Source organism: Pteropus vampyrus, unplaced genomic scaffold (assembly GCF_000151845.1).
Source record: "Pteropus vampyrus isolate Shadow unplaced genomic scaffold, Pvam_2.0 Scaffold120, whole genome shotgun sequence".
NCBI classification, from domain to species: domain Eukaryota; kingdom Metazoa; phylum Chordata; class Mammalia; order Chiroptera; family Pteropodidae; genus Pteropus; species Pteropus vampyrus.
In genome coordinates, this window is record NW_011888901.1 from 771498 (window position 1) to 795324 (window position 23827).

Below are 23827 nucleotides of genomic sequence, written 5' to 3' on the forward strand. Positions count from 1 at the left end.
ATAAAAATAAATAAATAAATAAGAAACTGAAGCTCAGAATGGTTCAGCTGTTTGCTTAACATGGGATTTCTCAACCTTGACACTACTGACACATTGGGCTGGATAATTCTTTGTTGTGGGGGTTGTCTTATGCATTGTAGAATGTTTAGCAGCATCCATCTTTTATCTACTATATGCCAGTAGCACCCCACCAATTATAGCTGCCAAAAATGTTTCCAGACCTGGCCCAATGTTCCCTGGGAATACAAGATTGCCCCTGGTTGAGAACCACTGGGTTAAGATCACACATCTAGTAAATAGAGCCAGGTCTTAAAAGATTGGTTTATCTTGCTCCAAAACCCACGCTCTCAGCCACTGCACATATTTGTACTACCAAGATGGAAAGTTTTCCCTACCCTGTTCTAGGTACCTGTGTATCACTGAGTAATGGGAAGAATATCTGGCCACTGGGATTAAGGGCATTCCTGCTCACAAGTTCCTGGTCCAGGCTTTCATATTGTTTTTCAATCTCTCTCTCTCTCTCTCTCTCTCTCTCTCTCTCTCTCTCTCTCTCTCTCTCTCTCTCTCTCCTCTCTCTCTCTCACACACACACACGTACACACACACACACGTACGCATGCGTGCACACACACACAAACACACACACACACAGCTGGCCTTCATAATCAAGAAAAGGAGTTAAGAAAAACTCATTAGAGTTTAAGTCTCTTCCCCATTTTCGATTCCACATATAAGATGAAATAATTGGACGATGATCTCTGAGCTGCCTTCTGGCTCTACCACCCTGTACCTGGAGTCTAATATGCTCTCTTTGTTCATGAGTAGACTTTTTCTGGGGGATGCAAGGGACATTTGAGGACTTTCAGTTTGGAAGCTGGTCCAAAGTTCCCAGGCTGTGCTTGTTTTTGTGTTGTGTTTGCTTCTTCCCAACTGGTTTCTCCTATAGGTAAGGGCCAACAGCCACTCTGGTTTGGGCCATGAACATAGTGAGGTGGTGGGTCAATGGTTCATGACCGCCTTGAGCTGTTCCAGGTAGGGTGGCCACCCTCTCCCCTTGGGCTGCAGAGAAAGTTCTGTCACTCCTCCTGGAACCACTCTCTCCTGCCTGACTGGGAAGGGGCCCTCCCCTCAGTGGCAGCCTGGTGAACTGACCCTGAGATGGCCTGTCCAAGGCACCTGCTGGCCGTCAGTTGCCTTGGGGGCTGGGTGGGTGTGGGAGTGGGTGCTGTGCTTGGGGCTCCTGAGCAGGGACAATGTGAAGAGTCCAAGCTGGACCCTGGGCTGGATCTGGGAAACTCAGACTGGTCAGACTGGGTCCTGGAGATGGTTTGTCATTAGGCTGTAAATGAGCTTGGGGTAAAGGAGGAGGCCGGGGACAGAGGACTCTGTGACACTTCACACTCTGGTTTCTCCAAGGGACCTTGGGGGACTTCAAGCCAGGCTCTTCATTTTATGAGAGGGAGGAGACAGTCTTCCATCCAGCTCTCAGAGCTTGAGCGAGGTTTGGACCAGATTTGGAAGGCAAAATCAGAGAAGTTAGTTTGTCTTACTCTGGTGCCAATCACTGGAGCCATGGGTCTCCACTTCCAATAACTGGTTTTGTCAGGTCACTAAACTCAAACCATGCCTCCAAAAATAGCCCAAGCTAGGCTTCATGAAACTCTGGGTGTTTTTGTGCTGCTGAGCCTCTCTGAGTCTGTTTCTATCTGTGTGTGGATGAGTACCTTTGAAGTCTGTGAGGATCAATATTAGTATCTATCTAGATATACAGGTTTCAATATATTTATAAATTCATAAAGTATCTGAATGAGTTTTAAGAATAATAAATGTTGCTTTATATGGACATGTATGGCTTTTCTCTATATGTATGCTTAGTTATTAATTCTTCAACTCAATTGCAAAGGCTATGCTTAACCTCGGGCTCCCTTCCTTCCCAGGGCTTTGTGAAGTTTAAAACTCTGTTCTTACAGCAAAGGGGCCCTGTCTAGGGAGCTTGTTCAGACCTGTCTCTTCCCTTTGTTTGCTTTCTTTTTTGTCTCTCTCTGGAGAAACCTGGATCCTGAACTCTAGTTACCCCTCATTCCATTCTGGGCCCCACAGCATGTTTCTTCACAGCTCCCTCCTTTGCTCATAGCTTTATTGGCATTTCCCCAGCAACATGTGAAGGGGGCAGCAGTTGCTGACTAGTGTCAGCTCCAAGTGGGAACCTAACTAAAGCAGTGGAATGCCAAGTCACGGCAATTACTTGAACTAGCAAAGACATGTACAGGGACAGATGCCATGGTTTCTTTGATATGCATGATAACCAAACATATATATTAACCTCCTAGTGTCTAAAGAAATGAGCATCTTTTCCTTTAGTTTTAAAAAATTAAAGAGTAAAGCTAAGCTTGTAAAGCTGAGGATAAAAAGTATAGAAACTGCCACAGCAAAGCCAAGTGCTTAGCCAAGTGCACAGTATGAGCCTGCTATGGTTACAGCTGGTTATTCAGGATAAGGGCAAAATTCTAAGGTACTCTATAGGTTTCTCTGCAGAACAAGTTTAAAATTTGTCTTATGTGAAACAATGACTTCCTTTTTCATGATTCCTCAAACCTTACCTTTTACTCATATGTATCATGTAGACACATGTGAGTCAAAATGTGTCAAGTAGGAAACAGATTGCTCTTTCAGAACTCATTGAGCTGACTTTCTTACTGGGCACTGTAGTAAATGCAAGAGCTCTTAGCATCCCATGGAGAGAAGCATCTCAGTTCTCTCTGTAATCAAGATATTGTCATCTCAGTGTTGCAAATTCCACTTGGTTTTAGGATGACTTTTCCTCAGTTGGGATCAGTAGAAACTAACCAATGGAGATAATGGTTTTCAAGGACTTACAAGAATATGAGAGAAAAGAACTAGCACCGTCCTCTAGCTAATTAAAAAAATTAAAAGATGATACATTCACCTAAAATGAAGATAAGCTCTCATCATCAAATCACTATATGAGGTGAGTGTTTATGTGTGTCTGTGTGTGTGTTCAAGGTTGGAGAGAATCTTTTAAAGAAAGATAGGAGCTGAGTAGCAGAAAATGCAAACTTTCTATTTTGTTGTGCTAGAGGATTTTGGACTTGACACTTAACCTCTAAAAATAGGAAGTGTTCTATTTACCTATCATATCTTTCACTCCAATCCACCCTGAACAACCCCCCCCAAGTTAATATTTCTAAGAAACATTTTTTTCATTATATTTTTTAAAAAGGGTTGCTTAATCACTTTAGTCCATACCAATATCTCCTTTTAAAGACTTGTGCTCAGCCAGACTTTCGATCCAGATGCAGTGTTGTGTAGTTAAATGCTGCTGCTGCTGCTGCTGCTGCTGTGTGTGTGTGTGTGTGTGTGTGTGTGTGTGTGTAGTCTCTTAAGTAGAGGTCTCAGACTTATATTTGCATTCTCCATAGTACCTGCACCAATATTTAGACCCCAGAATGCTTTCTTAAATGTTTGTCTGGTAGGCTTGAACCTCACACTACACAATGAGAAAAACAGAATATAGAGCACAGTCTAGGACTTCTACCTCCATAAGTAAAGGGGCTCATTAAATAATTGGTCATGTGGTTCATTTGTTAAAATAAAATATTTTTAAAAAAGATGACAGTGAAGCAAATTTCTGCAAAGTAATGCACATTCCCACCCCCCACCCCCCCGCCACTACCACCATTGACTTGCACTATAGCTTAAGAGAGATGTCATGCAATTAATTTTGTTAAATGTTCTTGGAAGACTTCCATTAACGCAAGTCTTCTCAGAATAGACACCAACTTACTTTTCTGACATGTATTTGGTAATTTCATCTACATGCATTTCTAACTCCATTGCAGTGGAGTTCTACACAGTGAGTAGCCTACATAATGGGAGAGACGTGCATCAGAGCTGTAAAAACTGACGTGACTCCTCACAAAACTTGTAATCACGGATGAAAATCAGGCCTTCTTTTTGCATGGATTTCATTTCTTTAACTTTTAAAAGACATGGATGTCAGGAAAACATTAAAAAACCCAGACAAGTATATAAACAAATGCTATACATATAATCGGAGTTACTTCTCACTAGGGAGGGGAAGGATGATCGATTTGTTAATATCTTGTCTACATCTTCTTAGAAGATTTTCTCTACTACAAGCATTCCTTCATTCACAACAATCCAACCACAATGAGCTCAGATTGTTCTGACAATGGAATTAAGAGGCCATTTAACATGGTGGAAAGAATACTGAGTACGGCGATGAAATATGTGGTTCAAATCTCAGCTATGCCGCTTACAAGGGACCTTGGGAAAGTCTCGTAAACCTCTCCAAAACTGATTCTTCTAAGTGTCTTCACATTTACAGCAAGGGAAAGAACATTTACAAGCAGGCTGGGAGAGCCTTTTATAAATTATAATATGCCACTTGGGGCTTGGCTCCAACCTCTCAGGCTTGAGATTTTATATTTTTTAATTTCTTTGCTATCTCACTTCTCCTAACTTCTGAGCTCCCCATTGCTTTATTTCACATAAAGTTGTCAAGGTGAAGCTTTAAAGTTGATGGCATGGTTATTCTATAGGGAAAAAGCAAGAGATTTAGGGACAATTATTTTTCTCTTCTTCAAAGTTCTTTTGTCTCTGCTTGTGGGTCCTCATCTATTTTAAGTATGGTCTGGGCTAGTGGTCTCTAAATATTTAGGATTGAATACTATTGTTACTTAAAAAATTTGAGCATGTCATATATATATATATATATATATATATATATATATATATATATATACACACACACATACGTATAATAAATGATATACATGTCCTACTCTACATATATATGTACATACATATGAAATACACAATAAATATAAAATGTAAAAGGATGAGATAAAGATGAAATAAATAACATGCCAAGTGTTTTGTTCATCGTGACTTTATTATATTATTAGCTATTATTAGCTAATATTTCAAGGCACAATATACACTTAGGGCAAGATCTTTCATTATTAAGAATGGATGTAAATCCATATTCCACATAGTCTTCTCGATTGCTCTTGTATTGTTTTTGCCAACTTCTTGTTGGGTATAATTAGATTGGTGTGGTTTTTGCCTCATAATGAGGTTGATGGACAACTCATTTTAGGAGGAAGGGAAATGTGAGCACTGCCATTTTCATGTGCTTGCATTATTGCTATTATATTTAATACATGGTTTATTTGCAGGAATATTCTTAAGTCACTTGTGTATTTTGTGAAGGTTAATGCAGTTAGATAATATAATCCATAAATCCACTTCACTGGGCTGAAGGAAATAGTGATATCACTGGTATACATACAGAAAAAAAAGTGAGGGCCCCAGGGCCAGCCCTTCCATCTTGTGGGCTCCCACTCTTCCCTTAGAATACCTTACAAATCATTTGCAACAGGAAAGTTGAGGACAGACCCACCTGGCGAGGGTGTCACTGACAATATGTATATTACATATTTGAAAGACTTAATAATAGTAATAGTAATAGCTATTACTTTTATATGGCATTTAGTGTACTACACAGTTTTAAGCACTTTACATAAATTAAATCATTTAATCTAAATCTTAATATCTAGATTTTCTCAATTTAAATGGAAATGGAAGTTGTAATACTTTCTTTTACATCTCAATAGATTGACTTGCATGTGCCACTGTACCCCTGGCCCCATTCTGCAATTTTCGAAACTACTGATCCATGCTCTGAGATTTAGGATCTCTGGATAAACAAGATGTTTCTATCAAGCACATCACAGCAATACTTTCTGATATCTTGTGCTGTAGTTTCATGTCAGTTAATGATGACAAAAAACAGGGACTGGTGACACAGGAAGTGATTATCGTCAACTGAAAGCAAAGAGGAGAAACTGGGTGAGAAGACCCTGGTTGAGCAAATGGGAATGAAGGATGGAGAACTAGAAGTGTTGGAGCAAGAGAGAAGGGAGCCTGGAAGGAGAAAGGAGGAAGTTAAAGACCAGGGAGGAAAGAGAAGAACAATGAGAGGAAAGGGGCTGTACCAATTTGCAGTCTCAACAGCTGTGTATGAGGGTTCCTTTTTCTCCACATGATCTCCAATATTTGTTATTACTTGTCCTGTTGATTATATTTATTCTAACAGGTGTGAGATGGTATCTCATTGTGGTTTTGATTTGCATTTCCTCAATAGCTAGCGATGTTGAGCATCTTTTCATATACTTGTTGGCCATTTGTATGTCCTCTAAGGAGATGTGTCTGTTCAGGCCCTCTGTCCATTTTTGATTGGATTATTTGTTTTTGTGTTGTTATTGAGTCATACGAGTTCTTTGTATATTTTGGATATTAGGCCCTTATCGGAAGCCTTTCTTGCAGATATATTTTCCAATTTGATGGTTGTCTCTTTACCTTGCTGATGATTTCTTTTGCTGAGCAGAAGTTTTTTAGTTTGATGTAGTCCAATTCATTTATTTTAGCTTTTACTTCCCTTGCTGTTGAGGACAAATTCATAAAACCCTCTTTAAGTCCAAAGTCCTTGAGTTTAGTTCTTATGTTTTCTTCTATGCAATTTATTGTTTCAGGTCTTACATGCAGGTCCTTAATCCATTTTGAGTTAATTTTGGTTTCTGGTGATTGACAACAATCTTGTTTTAATCTTTTGCAGGTGGCTGTCCAGTTTTCCCAGCACCATTTATTGAAGAGACTTTCCTTTCTCCACTGTCTGTTTTTGGCTTCTTTGTCGACAATCATTTGCCCATATAAATATGGGTTTACTTCTGGACTCTCGATTCTGTTCCACTGGTTCATGTGTCTGTTTTTTTTGCCAATACCATGTCGTTTTGATTACTGTCGCTTTGTAGTAGAAGTTGAAGTCGGGCATAATGATGCCTCCAGCCTCATTCTTTTTTCTCAGGATGGCTTTGGCAATTCGGGGTCTTTTGTGCTTCCATACAAATCTGATGACTTTTTGTTATATATCTTTAAAAACTGCCGATGGGATTTTGATGGGGATTGCATTAAATCTGTATAGTACTTTAGGTAATAAGATCATTTTAACTAAATTGATTCTTCCATTCAAGAACACGGAATATCTTTCCATTTCTTTGTATCTTCTTCAATTTCTTTTAATAGGGTATTATAGTTTTCATTATATAGGTTCTTCACTTGTTTTATTAAATTTATTCCTAGGGATTTTATTTTTGTCGCAATTGCAAAAGTAATTAATTTTTTCACTTCTTTTTCTTTCACTTCATTATTAGAGTATAGGAAAGTTAAGGATTTTTGAACTTTGACTTTGTATCCAGAGACTTTACTGTATTTGCTTATTGTTTCTAGTAGTGTTCTTGTGGGTTTTCTGTATAGAGAATCATGTCATCTGCAAATAGTGACAGTTTGACTTCTTCGTTTCCTATTTGGATGCCTTTTATATCTTACCCTTGTCTGATTGCACTTGCTAGGAACTCAAATGTTATATTGAATAACAGTGGTGTTAGTGGACAGCCTTGCCTTGTTCCTGATCTTAGAGAGAAGGTTTTTCATTTTTTATCATTAAGTAAAATGTTGGCTAACGGTTTCTCATATATGGCCTTTATTATGTTAAGGTACTTTCCTTCTATACCGATTTTGTTAAGTGTTTTGATCATAAATGGATGTTGTAACTCGTCGAAGGCTTTTTCTGCATGTATTCATATGATCATATAATTCTCATTTTTTAAATTTGTTTATGTGGTGTATCACATTCATCAATTTGCTTATGTTGAACCATCCCTGTGCTCCTCGGATGAAGCCCACTTAATCGTGGTGTAAAATCTTTTTAATATGTTGCTGTATTCGGTTTGCTAGAACCTTATTTAGGATTTTTGCATCTGTGTTCATGAGAAATGTTGGTCTGTAGTTTTCTTTTTCTGTGTTATCTTTACCAGGTTTTGTTATCAGAGTAATATTAGCCTCATAGAATGAGTTGAGAAGTATTGCCTTCTCTTCAATTATTTGGAAGAGTTTGAGTGAATAGGTAATAAATCTTCTTTGAATGTTTGGTAGAATTCACTGGTGAGGCCATCTAGTCCTGGACTTATACTTTTTGGTAGGTTTTTGATGACTGTTTCAATTTCCATACTGCTGATCAGTCTATTTAGATTTTCCAGATTTTCTTGATTCAGTCTAGGAAGGTTTTATCCTTCTAAGTACTGGTCCATTTCTTCTAGGTTATTAAATTTGGTGTTATATATGTTTTCACAGTATTATTGTATGATCTTTTGTATTTCTCCAATGTCAGTGGTAATTTCCCCTTTTTCATCTCTGATTTTATTTATTTGTGTCAATTTATCTCTATGTATGCTGAACGTTCATTACTATCTTGCTATAACAATTCTCTTCTTATTATTTAAGTTTATAATGCCCTGTTCTTAGTAAGGGTTGCACTCCTCTGTTTCTATTTGCTTGATAGTCACCTTACTCTTAATTATGTTTTAGGTGAGCTGACCCCTTTCAGTATTTCCTGTAGTACAGGCCTCGTAGTGAGTTTCCTCAATTTTTGTATGTCTGGAAAGGTCATAATTTCTCCTTAATATCTAAAGGAGAGCTTAGCTGAATACATTATTTTAGGCTGGTAGTTCCTTTCACTTAATAGTTTAAATATTTGATCCCATTCCTTTCTGGCTTGTAAGTTTTGTGCTGAGAATCTGAGGATAATCCAATGGATTTTCCTTCATAAGTTACCATCTTCTTCTCTTTGGTTGCCCTGAGAATTCTCTTTTTCATTCATTTTTGAGAATTTTAATATAATGTGTCTTCAAGAAGACCTTTTTGGGTTGAGATAATTGACTGTTTTGTTGCCTCCTTGAATTCCAAGCTCCAGCTCATTCCTTAGATTTCAGAAATTCTCTTCAACTATTTGTCTGAAATTACTTTCTAGTCCCTGCTCCTTTCCCTCACCTTTGGTAATGCCCATTATTCTTATGTTTCTTCTGCTGATATCAGCTAGTTCTTGTATTTCTCTTTCATTATTTTTCATTCTTCCGTTTCTCTCTCCTTCCTTCTGATTTATTTCTAGATTTCTGTCTTCAATATCACTGATCCTTTCCTCCATTTGGTCGACTCTATTTCCCAAGCTTGCTATTGCATTTTTCAACTCTGGCAGTGTACTTTTTATCTCCAGAAGATCTATTCTGTTCTTTTTGAGGGTTTCAATCTCCTTTCTTTGCTCATCTAGTTGTTTTTTGCAGTTCTTGAAATTGTTGATATGACTCGTTTCGGAACTCCCTGAGTTTTTTCAGAAGTACCATCCTGAATTCTTTGTCACTTAAGTTGCATATTTCTATGTCTGTAAACTTATTTTCTGGAGATTTTTCTCTTTCTTTCTGAGCTGCCTTGTCACCTTGGTTGTTCTTGGTGTTTAATGGACTATTTCTCCACCTGGGCATTAATGGAAATATATTCTGCTTTTTTTTTTTCCAGAAAGAAGATTTATTATATAAAGGTCTCTCTTTAGCCTGCTGCAAAGAAGGCACTTTTCTTTTTGTTTCCAGTAGGAGACATCTAACCCTGTTGGATTCTTGCTTTATATAAAGCCTTAGAAATGCCTTTTTATTATCTTACAGATATCTAATCATGCTTGCTACTCTCAGTTTCAGTCCCTGTCAGTGTCAGTGAGTCTTGGTAGCATTTGCTCAGATTCCCCTGGGGTTCAACAGCAATCAGTCTCATAAAGGTGCAAGGGCCCTCTGGATTGGGGCATGGGGGTCGCGGCTCAGCCTTGGTTTTGCAACCACGGCTAGTAAAAATCAACTGTTGTTTCTCTACCATTCCCGCCTTTCTTCCATCCCCATTTCTCTGACTTCTGTGCTGATGACTGGGCACTGCACCTGGCTGTGTGGAGCTCACAGCACTCCCAGGCCAGGCTTTTCAGAGAATTCACCGCACCTTTTCTTACAGGGAGCTCTGGCAGCTGCGAGCAGCAGCTTCTTTTTTTCTCCCAGTCCACTGCTGGACACTTGAGGTTCTGACCTGTGGTAGCTCTTATGCACAGATCTCATGCTCAGACGTGCTGGTGAGTAGTTTGGGTGGTTTTTGTTGAGTTTTACATATTCAGCTTATTGTTGTTTCAAGGGGACGGATCTGGGGACATCTCTCACTCTGCCATATTTCTCCAAAAATCCCGAGATGGAGATTTAATATTTATCATTGTAGAGGTGGTAGCTGAAATCTCTGGAATATATGAAATCATCTTGGGAGAGGCCTACAGTGAGAACATAATCAGGATGAGGGCAGAACCCTGGGGAATCCCAATCAGAATAGGAAAAGAACTAGGAGAGAATAGCACTATGAGATCCCAGGAAACAAAGAGTTTCAGGAAAGAAGGAGGTATCTTTTACAGCAGAGAAATCAAGGAAGAATGAAATATGTCCATTGGATTTGGCAGCAAGTGAATGGTGATCAGTTTTAGCAGTAGGCCAGTTCTCAGAGAGATGAAGAGTGATTGGGCAATGAAGGCAAGAACTTGTATGCAGGCAACTGGAGCAGAGCCCAGCCATCCAAGAAGGTCATGTGCAATATGATCTTTCACTTTGAAGCCGTAGAAGATAAGGACATGAGTGTGTGTGGTAGTGGTTGGTTACAGCATAAGTCTGGTGATAAAGGGAGAAGTAAAAAATGTACACAAGAATTGCCTAATTCAGAAAAAAATGGAAAGGCCTCTTGGTACCCATGACAGTCAGCTGACACAGGGAATGCCAGCTGTTTGCAAGAGGAGAGTAAATTGAAGTAGTAGTGGTTAATGCATCTAGGCCATGGAATTCATGGGAAATAGATTTTTTGACAGAGAAACAGCAGAACGCAGACAGAAGATAAGGAATTAAGAAACTCTGGCTGCTTTGCATTAAACTCAGGCTTGCCTTATAAATTCTTTAGCTAGAACATATCTTCCCAAGCTATAAGACTGAGGCAAATAGTTCTTATCTAAGGGTGAATCCAAACATTCCCTGTGGTTTGGTATTATCCGTAATAATGCTCCTTTATATTGTATGAATAATTAGGAGCTCACCATGCTGTATATTAACACCAGAACAGTGTTAAAATGGGGAAATCTCTAAAATAGTATTAAGGAATAGTAGGCTCAGAACAAAACAAACAGTCCCACCTGCTCCTAACTCAGACAAACACACACCAATGGAGCATAACGATTTCAAATCCTGTAGGGAAAAGGGGAAAGGTGAAAATGTCAACTTAAAATGTTTTGTTAAATCCAATGGCAGAAAAAAAAATACCAGGGAGGGGAACAACTCAAAATAATGGTTCTTCCAGATAACACCTACCCTCAAGGAGGAAAACTGAAATCAAACATTAAATCCAAATTTAAATATCCAAGGAAAACTCCTTTATTTAACATTACTAGGCATGTCATTTTTTAAAGTTGACATACTCCTAATGTAGGCTAAATAAGGTTTAGCCAGTAACAGACTAGTGATCTTGGGCAAGTCACTTATCCGTTCATTTGTAGCATACAGATAATAATACAGACTCTGGGAGAAGATGCCTTGGAAAGTACAAGGCAATGTACCAATACCAGGCAAGGGCTTTTATGAGGCAGGACATACCTTGAAAAATCAAGATAGCTTAAGCCATAAAGAGTTGGGCTGCAGTTGTTCAGGAGTGCTAGGTGGTGTGTAAATGTCCTTGTCAGTTAAAGAGGCCTTTGGGAAAGGAAAAGTACACACTTCCCAGCAAGCTTTGTGCTTGATGTCTCCCCAAGGCAGGAGGCAGGCCTTCCAGGGGCTGTGGCATATCTCTGGGGTGACCTAACATTCAATCCCCTCCCACCTCGCAGAGCTCGAGAGAAACAGCTTGAAATCCAAATGGGGCCCTCTCCTCAGCTAAGGAAAGCAGTCTCAAATCTTTCTGACATCTGCACAAAAGGGGTGCTGAGGGGCTGCCCTGCTGAGTCAACAGTGCTAGGGCCAGTTTAAACAATCCTGCTTTGCCCTGAGAATGCAGGAGAGTAGGAAGGATGACATAATGGGCCCTGGCATTGCAGGCGGCTTCAAGCATCCACGTTCACAGGGTCAACCCCATAAGCACTGGCCTCCTGATCTACTTGGGAAATAGGACATCCCTGCTCTCTTGACTCATGAAATACAGTTTGGTCCAGTTCAATAACCTTGCAAAATGTTCCCAGAAACTTCAGACTTCACAAATAAACTTTTGGAAACATGTTTAACTATGCAGATCCTGAGTCTTTTAAATATTGAAGGAAAAAAAAACTGTGTGGTGATTTTCTATTTTCTTCTATCCCATGCCCCTTCAACTACTCACGTTTTCAAAGGAGAAGCCAGACTTGTGCTCCAGATGTTTGGAACCCAAATGAGGGCTCTTCACAGAGGAAATTCATTGCTTTCCATTTTCAAAGATTAAAATTCTCAGCCAGGGGTTAAAAAAAAGAGGTCAGCATAGGCATGTCTGCCCAGTGTAGGACTAACCTCCATTCTGATATATACTAAAATTTTCTGCTTTTAAAGGCTCCTCAACCCAACAAACAATTCAGGGCTGCTTCTCAGTTCCATGGCTGTGAGATCTAACTAACAGCTTCCTGCCCCCAATAACCCATCAGGAAATGCCTTTTTGTGTCAAACTTTAAATCTCTTCTGTTTCCACTTGAGCCATTTTATTCGTCATTTCTTTGCAGAGATAAAGTAAGTCAATAATAATCACTTCTTAGGAACGTGGGTAGAAGATATGTCCAGGAAATTCATAAAGAAATACAAAAGTGCAATAAATATGTGAAAAGACACTTAAAATCACAAGTACTCTGGGAATTGGGATGATTTTCACCCATATTATCAAAAATATCAAGTGCTGGCAAGGGTGTAGAAACATTGGTACTCTTGTACAATGCTGATTGGAGTGTAAATTGGAATAGATACTTTGTAGCGTAATTGAACATTAACTTTGAAAATTAAAAATGCTTATGACCGTTGTATTTGGTAACTGTGAGCCTTAGTATTTATGCTGGAGAGGTCCACAAGGAGGTCTGTGTAAGAATTTCCACTGCAGCACTACCATTTTTTTTTAAATAGCAAAAACTTGGAAACAACTAAAGTGTTCATCAAAAAGGAATGACTGAATTAAACTATAGGGTAGAGGAAAAGATTCTAAGGACATATTAAGTGACCAAAAAAAATATGCACAGAATATACACATGAAACTATTTTTACACATATTTGTACATATTGCTGGTTATGCATAGAAAAAGACCAGAAAGACAATAGTGGGACTGAGAGAGCATCAAGGGAGACTTTTACTTTGTTTTCATTGCTTGCTGTTGTTTAAGAATCTATTAATATATTTCTTATAGAATTTTTTTTTCTTAAAGTGTTTCCTGGTTGTAGATCAAAGGCAAGAACATGGGTCTCGGTAGCTATAGTGAATATGACTTACTTGGGGAACAGTAGTGGGTAAAGTAAATAGATGAGAAATCAAAGGACCCAGCTAATTGCCTGAATTTCTCATCAGTTTGCTATGTGACCCTGGGAAATCATTTTTCTTCTCAGAGTCTCTGTACAATCAGTGGATAAGATGAGAAGCTTAGTAAGATATTTTCCCTTTCTGATATTTTATGATTCTCCAAGTCTATGCCTTTAATGTAAAATGGATCTGGTCCCTTTTGATGTGGAGATAACTTTTTATTCCCTTCCTCTAAATTCTGGCATAGCTTTGACATTTCACTTTAATGCTTCTGAGGGTTTGGTTGACCTGTTTATGCTATTTTCCTTTGACAGTGTAAGCTCTTAGTCTTGTTTGAGTGTGGCGAAAGTGCAAATACAATCCTAGAAGTTGGAAGATCTGAATATCACACTGTGGCCATCAGTTCTGGAAATTGTATATATATTTACAAATTGAACTCCCTTGAATAGTTTTTCTGAGTTATACAAAAGATGGAAGTTTATTCGGTGAAAAATCAGAAATACAGATCATCTGGGTTAATGCATCACATATGCATATACAAAGATTGATGGAAATGCAATGTCAGTGTACTATGTTCATTGCAGTTTTCACAACAATTTGAATTGTGCATTGCTAATAAGAGACAACACATTGACTATATCAGATAATATTTTAAAACATACCATATGCTTTAATATAATATCTATAAATCACTATGTATAGTCACCTATATTTCTGGACTTTGCGGCTACCCTGTACCCTTGATATTGGACAAATAATATCCCTAATCTATAGATAACAATTGGAACACTTGGTCCCCAGAGTGGTAGGGAAGAACCATGTGGATATAAATGAGCTATGACAATTTACATATATCTAATAACATATCATAATCTGATTCTGCACAATCTAATTGGATTTTGGAAATACTCCAGATGAAATCTTGAGGAAACCTTGGCATTAAGTCAGTGAAGAAAATCTCTTCCTGGTCCCTCAGAGACTTTGACCAATCTAGTTCTGCCTATTATTAGTTAGCAAAGATCCTTCCGGCTGGTCCTCATCAGTTTCCTTGTTCCACGAGTTCATAAGAGAAAATTCTAAGCATTTAATTTTAAAGAAAACACACACATTCCAGATAACAGCTCCTGTGACTACTTGTTTTTCAATAATGAAAGAAGCAACTTACTCTCGCTCCTTTCTCAGGAAAGCATTTACAGCCCCCACTGCAGTCTTGGCCTCCACATGGCTTTCCATAGGATTTCTTCTCTCCCTATTAAAAAAAGAAAAAGAAAAAGGTTAGTAAACCATGTGAACTAAGAAGCAATGTTGCCTCAAGGAACCTAATCCTTAGCCACGCTTCTAACCAGGTAAATTTAGAATGGCTTTACTCGTCTCATTTGATGTTGTCAAGAGTAACATGAAATAAAAAGTCGTCTTAAGCTAGCACCCTTTTAGGTCAGGTCTATACCTCACTAAATAGCCAGTTTGGTAGCTGGTTTGTGATTCAGATACCCCTTCATTGGTAGAAATTCCAGTCACAAAATATAAAAGAATTTCTCTACAAGGGGCAGGAAATAGACCCTTGACATATCCCTGTTCTTACTGGACTTAGGTTTTTGCACTCATTGAGAAAGCAGAATATGTAGCAGAGAACTTCAGAGAAATTCAAATGCTAGAAATGTGACGAGAGATGAAAATAGCCACAATGTATTCTGCTATGAGAACTGTTCTCCTCAGGCTCTACTATTAGCACACCATTCAAATCTTACACTTATACCCTGCGCCCAGTTAGTCAGATTCAAATCCCTCAAACTCTCCAACTTCCTTTTTTTCTTCTCTGTTTTATGATGATGATGATTATCACTAGCTGAATTTCTACAAGGCCCCCAAATAACTTGACATGCACGGACCCTCTCCAACCTCATCTCCTCACTCTCTTCCTGACTCACTCTGCTTCAATCACAAAAGTATTCACTCTATTCTTTAAAAACTTAAGTGTGTTTCTGTCTCAGGGCATTTGCCTTGGCTGTTAATTCTGCCTGGAATGTTCTTCTCTTAGGGTTTTATTTTTATTTTTTTTTGTGCGGGCCTCCTTTTCATCATCCAGATCTCAGTTCGATTGTCTATTATCAGAGAGTCCTTTCCTGACCACTCAACCTAAGGTAGCCCCCAGTTACTTCTAATCATATTGCTACATTACATTTTCCACATTAAAATTCTGTTTTCTCCATTAGAATGTAAGCTCCATTTTAGTAGAGACCTTATCTGTGTTGTCCAACATTGTATCCCCAATGTCTAAAACAGTGAATGGCATATACGAATGTTTGATGACCACATGAGTGAAGCTGGGATTTGAACCCAGGTCTGACTAACTTCCAAGTCTTGACCCTAGCCCTTATACCTTAGTGTTTTCTATGTCCTCTGTCTACCAGACTCTCTATATCAGGACTCAAAAATGTGGAAACTGCCATTCTGATCTTATCCGTCTTGGAGAAAAATCAAAACATAAATTCTAGCTATTATCTGTAACAAGACATTTATCTCTAGGAAGGATTTAGTATCATCCAACTTTTCTGTTTAATGTTGGCTGTTTTTTTTTTTTTCAAAAGAGAGGGCATATTTATGAACCAGCCTCATACTTAATCATGCTTGCCTCTTTGTACTGTGAGCCTTTTCTTAAGTCCCAGGAAGCACTGCGAATTTCTCAGATGGTCTCTTATCTCTTTAGACATTCCTACAGCATTTTATCACCACACCTCAGTAATAAGGTAGTGATGGCAGAACTATGACAAAATATTGCTATTTTAGATTCCAAACACCTTCCTGATATGAGATATTTCATCTCTCTTATATGCCTTTGACATGGTAAGTGCTATTGTACACTTTCCAGTTTGCCCTCCATTTTATCATATGTAGGACAGGCAAGTTTTCATAAGGATGAGATCAAGAGGTACTGTGAGAGGAGGAAACTGGTGGTTATCATAGAAGAGAGAACAGAGAGACAGAGTAGCATTGAATTTAACCTTCACCTATGCTGTCATTTTGTCTATGTTGAGTACTATATTTCTTGGGATAATGGATAATTTGTATTTGCTTCTCCATATATTTCTGTACTTTCCAAACAGTCTTCAAAGAGCACATATAATTAGTAGGAAGAAAAAAAACCCAATATGTTACTAAATGATAAAAAGCACCTGCTTCAAAGGAGGGGGATTCAACAGGCATTGCCAAAGTTGAAGTGGTGTCTGTTTAGAGCTATGGACTACTTTCAAACAATGGCTTTTGGGTGTCCCACAAGATCTATCTATCGTTGACCAAAAGTTTCCAGATCTCTAGCACAGAGCAATGAGGCCTGAGGTAAGGGAGCTGAATAGGGCAGGGGGAAAATGTCAATAAAAGGATGCTAAACAAAAATGTAAAGAGCCAAAACTATGATTTCTTGGGGATTTGGTAGAACAAGGAGGCAAAGACACCCAGTTAACAGACAGCAAAGCATCACAGTCCTCTGTCATTGAAGAAAGTAACCAGAGAAGCCCCACTGGTCACAAGTATTTTTCCTGTAATGCCAGTCCTGGAAGTTCCCCTAGGAGTCTTCAGTTACAGTGATGGGGGAGGGATAAACGGAGTGGCTTCCATGGATCATAAGACCAGGCCCTGAGGAAGTCTCTGCCCTATCCTGATTTGTCTGCGGTCACTCCAAGCCCTGCTCAACCAGGCCATGTCACTCCCTGGGATTAGAATTATCTTCTCCTTCTTCTCAAAATCCAAACCCTCCTTATACCCACAGAAAAGTAGAACTAGAAAGACCCTGAGAGATTATCTAATACAGTGGTTCTTAACTTCATCAGACCAGCATACCATTTTTTATTATAAGTATTTTTATTCTTTCTTGCTATTCTGAAAAGAAATTCATAGGAATAAGTTATAATAAAGATGTAAACAATAATTTAAAACACATTATACCATAATTATATTACAAAGAAAAAAAGTCATTTACAATGAAACAATATATATCTCAATATGTAAATGCTCATACATGGCTATATGAGAAGATGTAATGAAATCGTCAGAAGTAGCAGCTCAATACAGAATTGCCATAAATGCTACAGCCTACTGAAGCATAATGACACTGGGATATGGTATTGGTGACTCAAATATCATGATTGGAGTTTCTATTAGTGTGGTGATTCTCTGAAATGGTAGATAACTCACTGTAAAGTTCTGAAAAAATAGTTCAATCTCTACTTTATTTACTGGATAATTTTCATTGATAATGATAAAACCATGAAAAACGTATTTCAATATGTAAAATGTGGTTGTGTTCTAGGCTCAGATAATTTATAAACAGAGTTTTCACCTCCATGGATGTCCAGGGGTCTTCTAAATATAGAAGCAGGACAATTCTTTGTAGTGTACAGAACACCTATCATTCCCGGCCCCTATCTAAGAGCCTCCCCCAATCATTTTGACAACCAAAATCACCCTCTCAATTTCCAAAACACCTCACAATTTCCAATAGTTCTCTGTTGAGAACTATTAGTATAATCCAAATAGTTCTCTGTTGAGAACTATTAGTATAATCCAAATCACCCATTTTACAGATTAGAACACTGAAGGAAATTACTTTGGCCCAGGTCACACTGCTAGTCAGCAGACCCTAGCATTTCTAACCCCAATTTCATATTCTTCCCACTATTGCATACGTCTCAAGACCAAGCTCAAGTTCCATTTCTTCCACGACCAGTCCAGCTCAGTGAAAAGACACAGCACACACTATATGTCCTACTCATTTGGCAAGTGTCATATTGCTGTGGGACAGTTGTTACAATGTTCCTTAGGTTGCATGACTGAGAGTCTTGTTTTTTTTTTTCAATCAAACAAGAATGTCTATAAGGGAAAGGTCAACCTATTTTACCTCTTTGTATATTTCCACAGTATTAGAAAGGCAACCTATGTCCTAGCCATTACCTGAGGCACTATACCTTAGTTAAGCATATAAACTCTGGAGTCAGTCTGTGTAGGCTTAAATTCCAGTTATAATATGTCTGAGGTGGGTGATCTTAGGCAAATGTTTTAACCTTGTTGATACCCAATTTTCCATCTGTAAAATGAAGATGGCAACACTATTTACTGTATAAGGCTTGACTGAGGATCTAATAAGATAAAGCGTGCAAAGCACAGTGCCTAGAATATATTAAGCACTCAATGTTAGCTATTATTATTACATTAATATTAGCTATGCTACACTACTCAGCATCTCTGTAATACTCTGATCTCACTTCGAAACTGATAATCAAGTGATAAGCTACAATACAGCCATGCCAGTTTGTCTGTGGCTTATATCTACTCTACTTGGTTAGAATACCTATTTGGATTTATTGATGTCTGCGTATAACTGATTATTAAATATTTTTTAATGCCACCAGTATCACACACATCTTTTTCAATGCTGGTGCTGGATCCTTTGTATAAAATGCCTTCTTTACCCCCTTTTGCCATTTACCACAAACCTAACTTCTAATCATTCTTCAAAACCCAGCTCAAACACCATATTCTTGGTGAAGACTCCCTCCACCCCCATTTTTTTTCCTTTTGGCAATTTCAGGCAAAAGTTCTTGCTCTCTCCTTTTTGCTAATGATGTTTTGCCATATTTGACTCAATCTATTTGGTTCTGCCATCAGCCTGGGAACAGGTCTCTTGTTTAATTCTTCTCTGTAGCCCTTGCACAAGCAGGTACTCAGTAAAGAGCTTTGAAATTATTGCTCTCAGAACAACTGATTACAAGTGTTGGACCAGCTCCAGTTGGGATTATCCTTCCCCCTTTGGTTTTCTGAAATAGTTACATCACAGTGTTCCTTCTACAAATCAATATGTTTTTCCAGGCATCACTAGTGATTTCCAGCATGAGCAGTAGCAGAGATGACAATGACGCAAAAGATAACCCAAGAAGTGAGCTATCCTTGTGAGCAAGTCCTCCAGAATCTTAGGTCACAGAAAGCTGGCTATATAACATTTTATTTTGACCATTCACTCAATAAATATTTATTAAGCACCTACTATGTGCTAAGCACTGTGTTAGACACAGGGGATAAAGGCTGTATCATACAGCCACAAGTAAAACCAAACCCCTGCTCTCATGATGTTTGCAATCCAGAGGGAAAGGAAATAAATAAATATTACATCCATATTTGTCAGATAATACGTGTTATGGAGGAAGATAAAGCAGGGTAAAAAGGACAAAAAAGTGTTGGGGTCAGGTTGTTACTTTATAGAAAGCCAGGGAAGGCTTTGCTCATTAGGTGACTTCTGAGCATAGAACAGTGTTTCTCAAAGCAGTGGTCCTTGGGCCAGTATTATCAGTCCTGGAAACATATTAGGAATGTAAATTATTGCCCTGCCCAGACCTACTGAATCATAAATTTTAGAATGGGGCCCAGAAATCTGTTTTAACAAGCCCTTCCGGTGATACTGATGTACGGTAAAGTTTGAGAACTTCTGTGAGGGAGCAAGCTATGTAGTAATCTGGGGAACGAGTGAATGTTCCGAGTGAAGGCAAGAGCAGAGGCAGTAAAAATGATAGAACACACTTGATGTTTTGGCTAAGTAGCAAGGAGTCCAGAGTGTGGAATGGAGTGAATAAGGAGATTAAGGTTGATGATGAGGTCAGAGATGTTGCAGGGGCAGGTCATGAAAGATTTTATAGACCACTGTAAATAATTTGATTTTGGAAAAACACTGAATGGTTTTGAACACAGGAGTGGCATCTACTGATTTACTTTTTAAGATAGGTCACTCTAGTTTCTGTGTGAACTACAGTGGGGCAAGGGTTGAAGCAGGGAGGATTAAGTTAAATATGGCGGTGTGAGAGATGTTCCCAGATCTCTCCCCTTGAAACAACAATAAGCTGAACATTTAAAACTCAGCAAAAAACACTCAAACTGCACACCAGCAAATGTGACCGTGGGATCTGCAGATAAGAGCTACCACAGGTCAGAACCCTGAGTGTTGGGCGGTGGACTGGGAGAAACAAAGCAGCAGCCTCTCCCAGCTGGAGCTTCCTGTAGGAGGAGGGGAAGGGGAGAAGGATTGGTGACTTCCCTGAACAGCCCTGCCCAAGAGTGCCGTGAGCTCCACGCAGCTGGCAGCAGTGCCCAATCATCAGGGCAGAAGGCAGAGAAACAGGGACGGCAGAAAAGCGAGGATGGCAGAGAAACAACAATTGATTTTTACCAGCCATGGCTGCAAAACTGAGGCTGAGCCACAGTCCCTATCCCTCAACCTAGAGGGCTCCTGCCCCTATACCCTCCAAGACAGAACAGTGGAGCCCCAGGGGAATCTGAGCAAACGCTACCGAAACTGTCACTAACAGTAACAGGAACTGCGATTGAGGGTAGCGAGCATGATTAAACATTTATAAGGAAAGAAAGACATTATTAAAACTTTAAATAAAGCAGAGATCCAAGAGGTTTAGATGCCACCTACTGGGAACCAAAAGAAGAAAACATTATTTGCAACAGGCTAGGGACCATAATACAATAAATCTTCTTTCTGGGGAGGGCAGGCTGGGGGAAAGCAGTACACACTTCCATTAATGCCCAGGCAGAAAAAATAGTCCATTAAACACTATGAACAACCAAAGTGACAAGGCAGCTCAGAAGGAAAGAGAAAAATCTCCAGAAAATAAGCTTACAGACATAGAAATATGTGACTTAAATGACAGAGAATTCAGGATGGTACTTCTGAAAAAACTTAATGAGATCTGAAACAAATCATATCAACAATTTCAGGAACTGAAAAAACAACTAGATGAGTAGAATGAGTTCTTTAGCAAGGAGATTAAAACCCTCAAAAGGAGCCAAATAGAACTTCTGGAGATGAAGAACACACTACAAGAGTTGAAAAATGAAATAGCAAACTTGGGAAATAGAATCGACCAAATGGAGGAAAGGATCAGTGATATCGAAGACAGAAATCTAGAAATAAATCAGAAGGAAGAAGAGAGAAACCAAAGAATGAAAAATAATAAAAGAGAAATACAAGAACTAGCTGATACCATCAGGAGAGAAAACATAAGAAAAATGGGCATTACCGAAGGTGAGGAAAAGGAAGAGCGACTAGAAAGCATTTTCAAATAGTGGATGAGAATTTTCCAAGTCTAAGGAATGAGCTGGAGCTTGGAATTCAAGAAGTCAACAAAACACCCAATTATCTCAACCCATCGGCGCCCCCCCGCAAATTCACCAAGACACATTGTATTAAAGTTATCAAAAATCAACGTCAAAGATAGAATTCTCAGGGAAGCCAGGGAAAAGAAGATGGTAACTTATAAAGAAAACCCATTAGATTATCATCAATTCTCAGCGGAAAACTTACAAGCCAGAAAGGAGTGGAATCAAACATTTAAACTATTAAGTAAAAGGAACTACCAGCCTAGAATAATGTATCCAGCTAAGCTCTCCTTTAGATATGAAGGAGAAATTATGACCTTTCCAAACATACAATAATTGAGGAAATTCTCCACTACGAGGCCTGCACTACAGGAAATACTGAAAGGGGTCAGCTTACCTAAAACAAACAAACAAACAAACAAACAAACAAACAAAAAATACATAATTAGGAGCAAGGTGACTATCAGGCAAATAGAAACAGAGGAGTGCAACCCTTACTAAGAACTGGGCATTATAAACTAAAATAATAAGAAGAGAATTGTTATAGCAAGATAGAAATGAATGTTCAGCATACATAGAGACAAATTGAGATAACAATGACTGAAAAGGAGAAGATTCAAAAATCCAAATTCGCAAAGAGGAAAGGAAAGGCATGCGCAGAAGAAAATGGAAGACTGAATATACATAACTATCCTTTACATGTTTGTAATGGTAATCACACACCAAAGATTCAGAACTGAAGTATATAACATAAAACAAGAAGAACCAAATGGAGAACCCACAAAAGCCAACCAAAATAAAGAAAACAGAAACACAAAGACAAGGAAGCAATGGAAACAATGAGCTACCAGGAACAAGATAAAATGACTATAAGAAGCCATATATATATATATATACATATATATATATATATATATATATATATATATATATATATATATTTCAATAATCACCCGAAATGTAAATGGACTGAATTCATCAATAAAGAGGCACAGAGTTGCAAAATGGATCAAAAACCAAAACCCAACCATATGCTTTCTCCAGGAGACACATCTCAGCTTCAAAGACAAATGTAGACTAAAACTGAAAGGGTGGAAAATGATATTTCAAGCAAAGAGGAAAGGAGATAAGGCACGTTCAGAAGAAAAAGGAGATGAGGCACGTTCAAAGAAAAGTGGGAGTAGCAGTACTAATATTGGACAAAATAGACTTCGAAATAAAAATGGTAAAGAAAGATACTGAGAGACACTTCATAATGATAAAGAGAATCACGCACCCAGAAGACATAACACTTATTAATATCTATGCTCTCAATCAGGGAATGCCAATATATGTAAAGCAATTGCTAACAGAACTAAAGAGAGAAACAGACCAAAACACTATCGTACTAGGGGACCTAAATACTCCACTGTTGGATATGAACAGATCAACCAAACAGAAAATCAATAAGAAAATCACATCCTTAGATGACACATTAGACCAATTGGACATAATTGACATATACAGAACCTTCCATCCCAAAACGGCTACTTATATATTTTTCTCTAGTGCACATGGAACATTCTCAAGAATCGACCACATACAGGGACACAGAGGTAGCCTCAACAAATATAAGAGAATTGAAATCAGACCAACCACATTCTCTGATCATAATGCTTTGAAACTAGAGTTCAACTGTAGAAAGAAAGCAGGAAGAACCACATGGAGATTAAACAACATGCTACTGAAGAATAACTGGGTCAGAGAAGAAATAACAAGACAGAGCAAGAGATACATAGTAATGAATAATGATAATGATGGTAGAACATATCAAAACTTTTGAGACATGGCAAAAGCGGACATAAGAGGAAAGTTCATATCATTACAGGCCTATCTTCAAAAACAAGAATGAGCCCAAATAAACAACTTAAGCGTCACTTTAAAAAAACTAGAAAACGAAGAACAAATGAGGCCTAAAGTTAGCAAAAGGAAATAAATAATCAAAATTAGAGCAGAAATAAATGAAATTGAAAATAAATAGGAAAAATAAATACAACAAGGAACTGTTTCTTCGAGAAGGTTAATAAAATTGACAAACCCCTGGCTAGACTCATCAAAGAAAAAAGAGAAAGGACACAAATAAAGTCAGGGATAAAAGAGGGAAAATTACGACGGACATCGCAGAAATACAGGGACCATGCAAGAATACTATGAAAAAGTATATAACACCAAATGTAATAACCTA

General features: G+C 38.3%; 1 protein-coding gene across 1 annotated transcript in view; it reads right to left on the reverse strand.

Annotated features, from left to right (window-relative positions):
* Positions 1–23827, reverse strand: part of COL4A6 (collagen type IV alpha 6 chain) — a 303150-nt gene that overhangs the window by 143519 nt on the left and 135804 nt on the right. The window contains exon 3 of the mRNA XM_023534147.1: positions 14621–14704. Coding sequence (XP_023389915.1) covers positions 14621–14704 — 84 coding nt within the window. The remainder of the gene's footprint in view (positions 1–14620; positions 14705–23827) is intronic.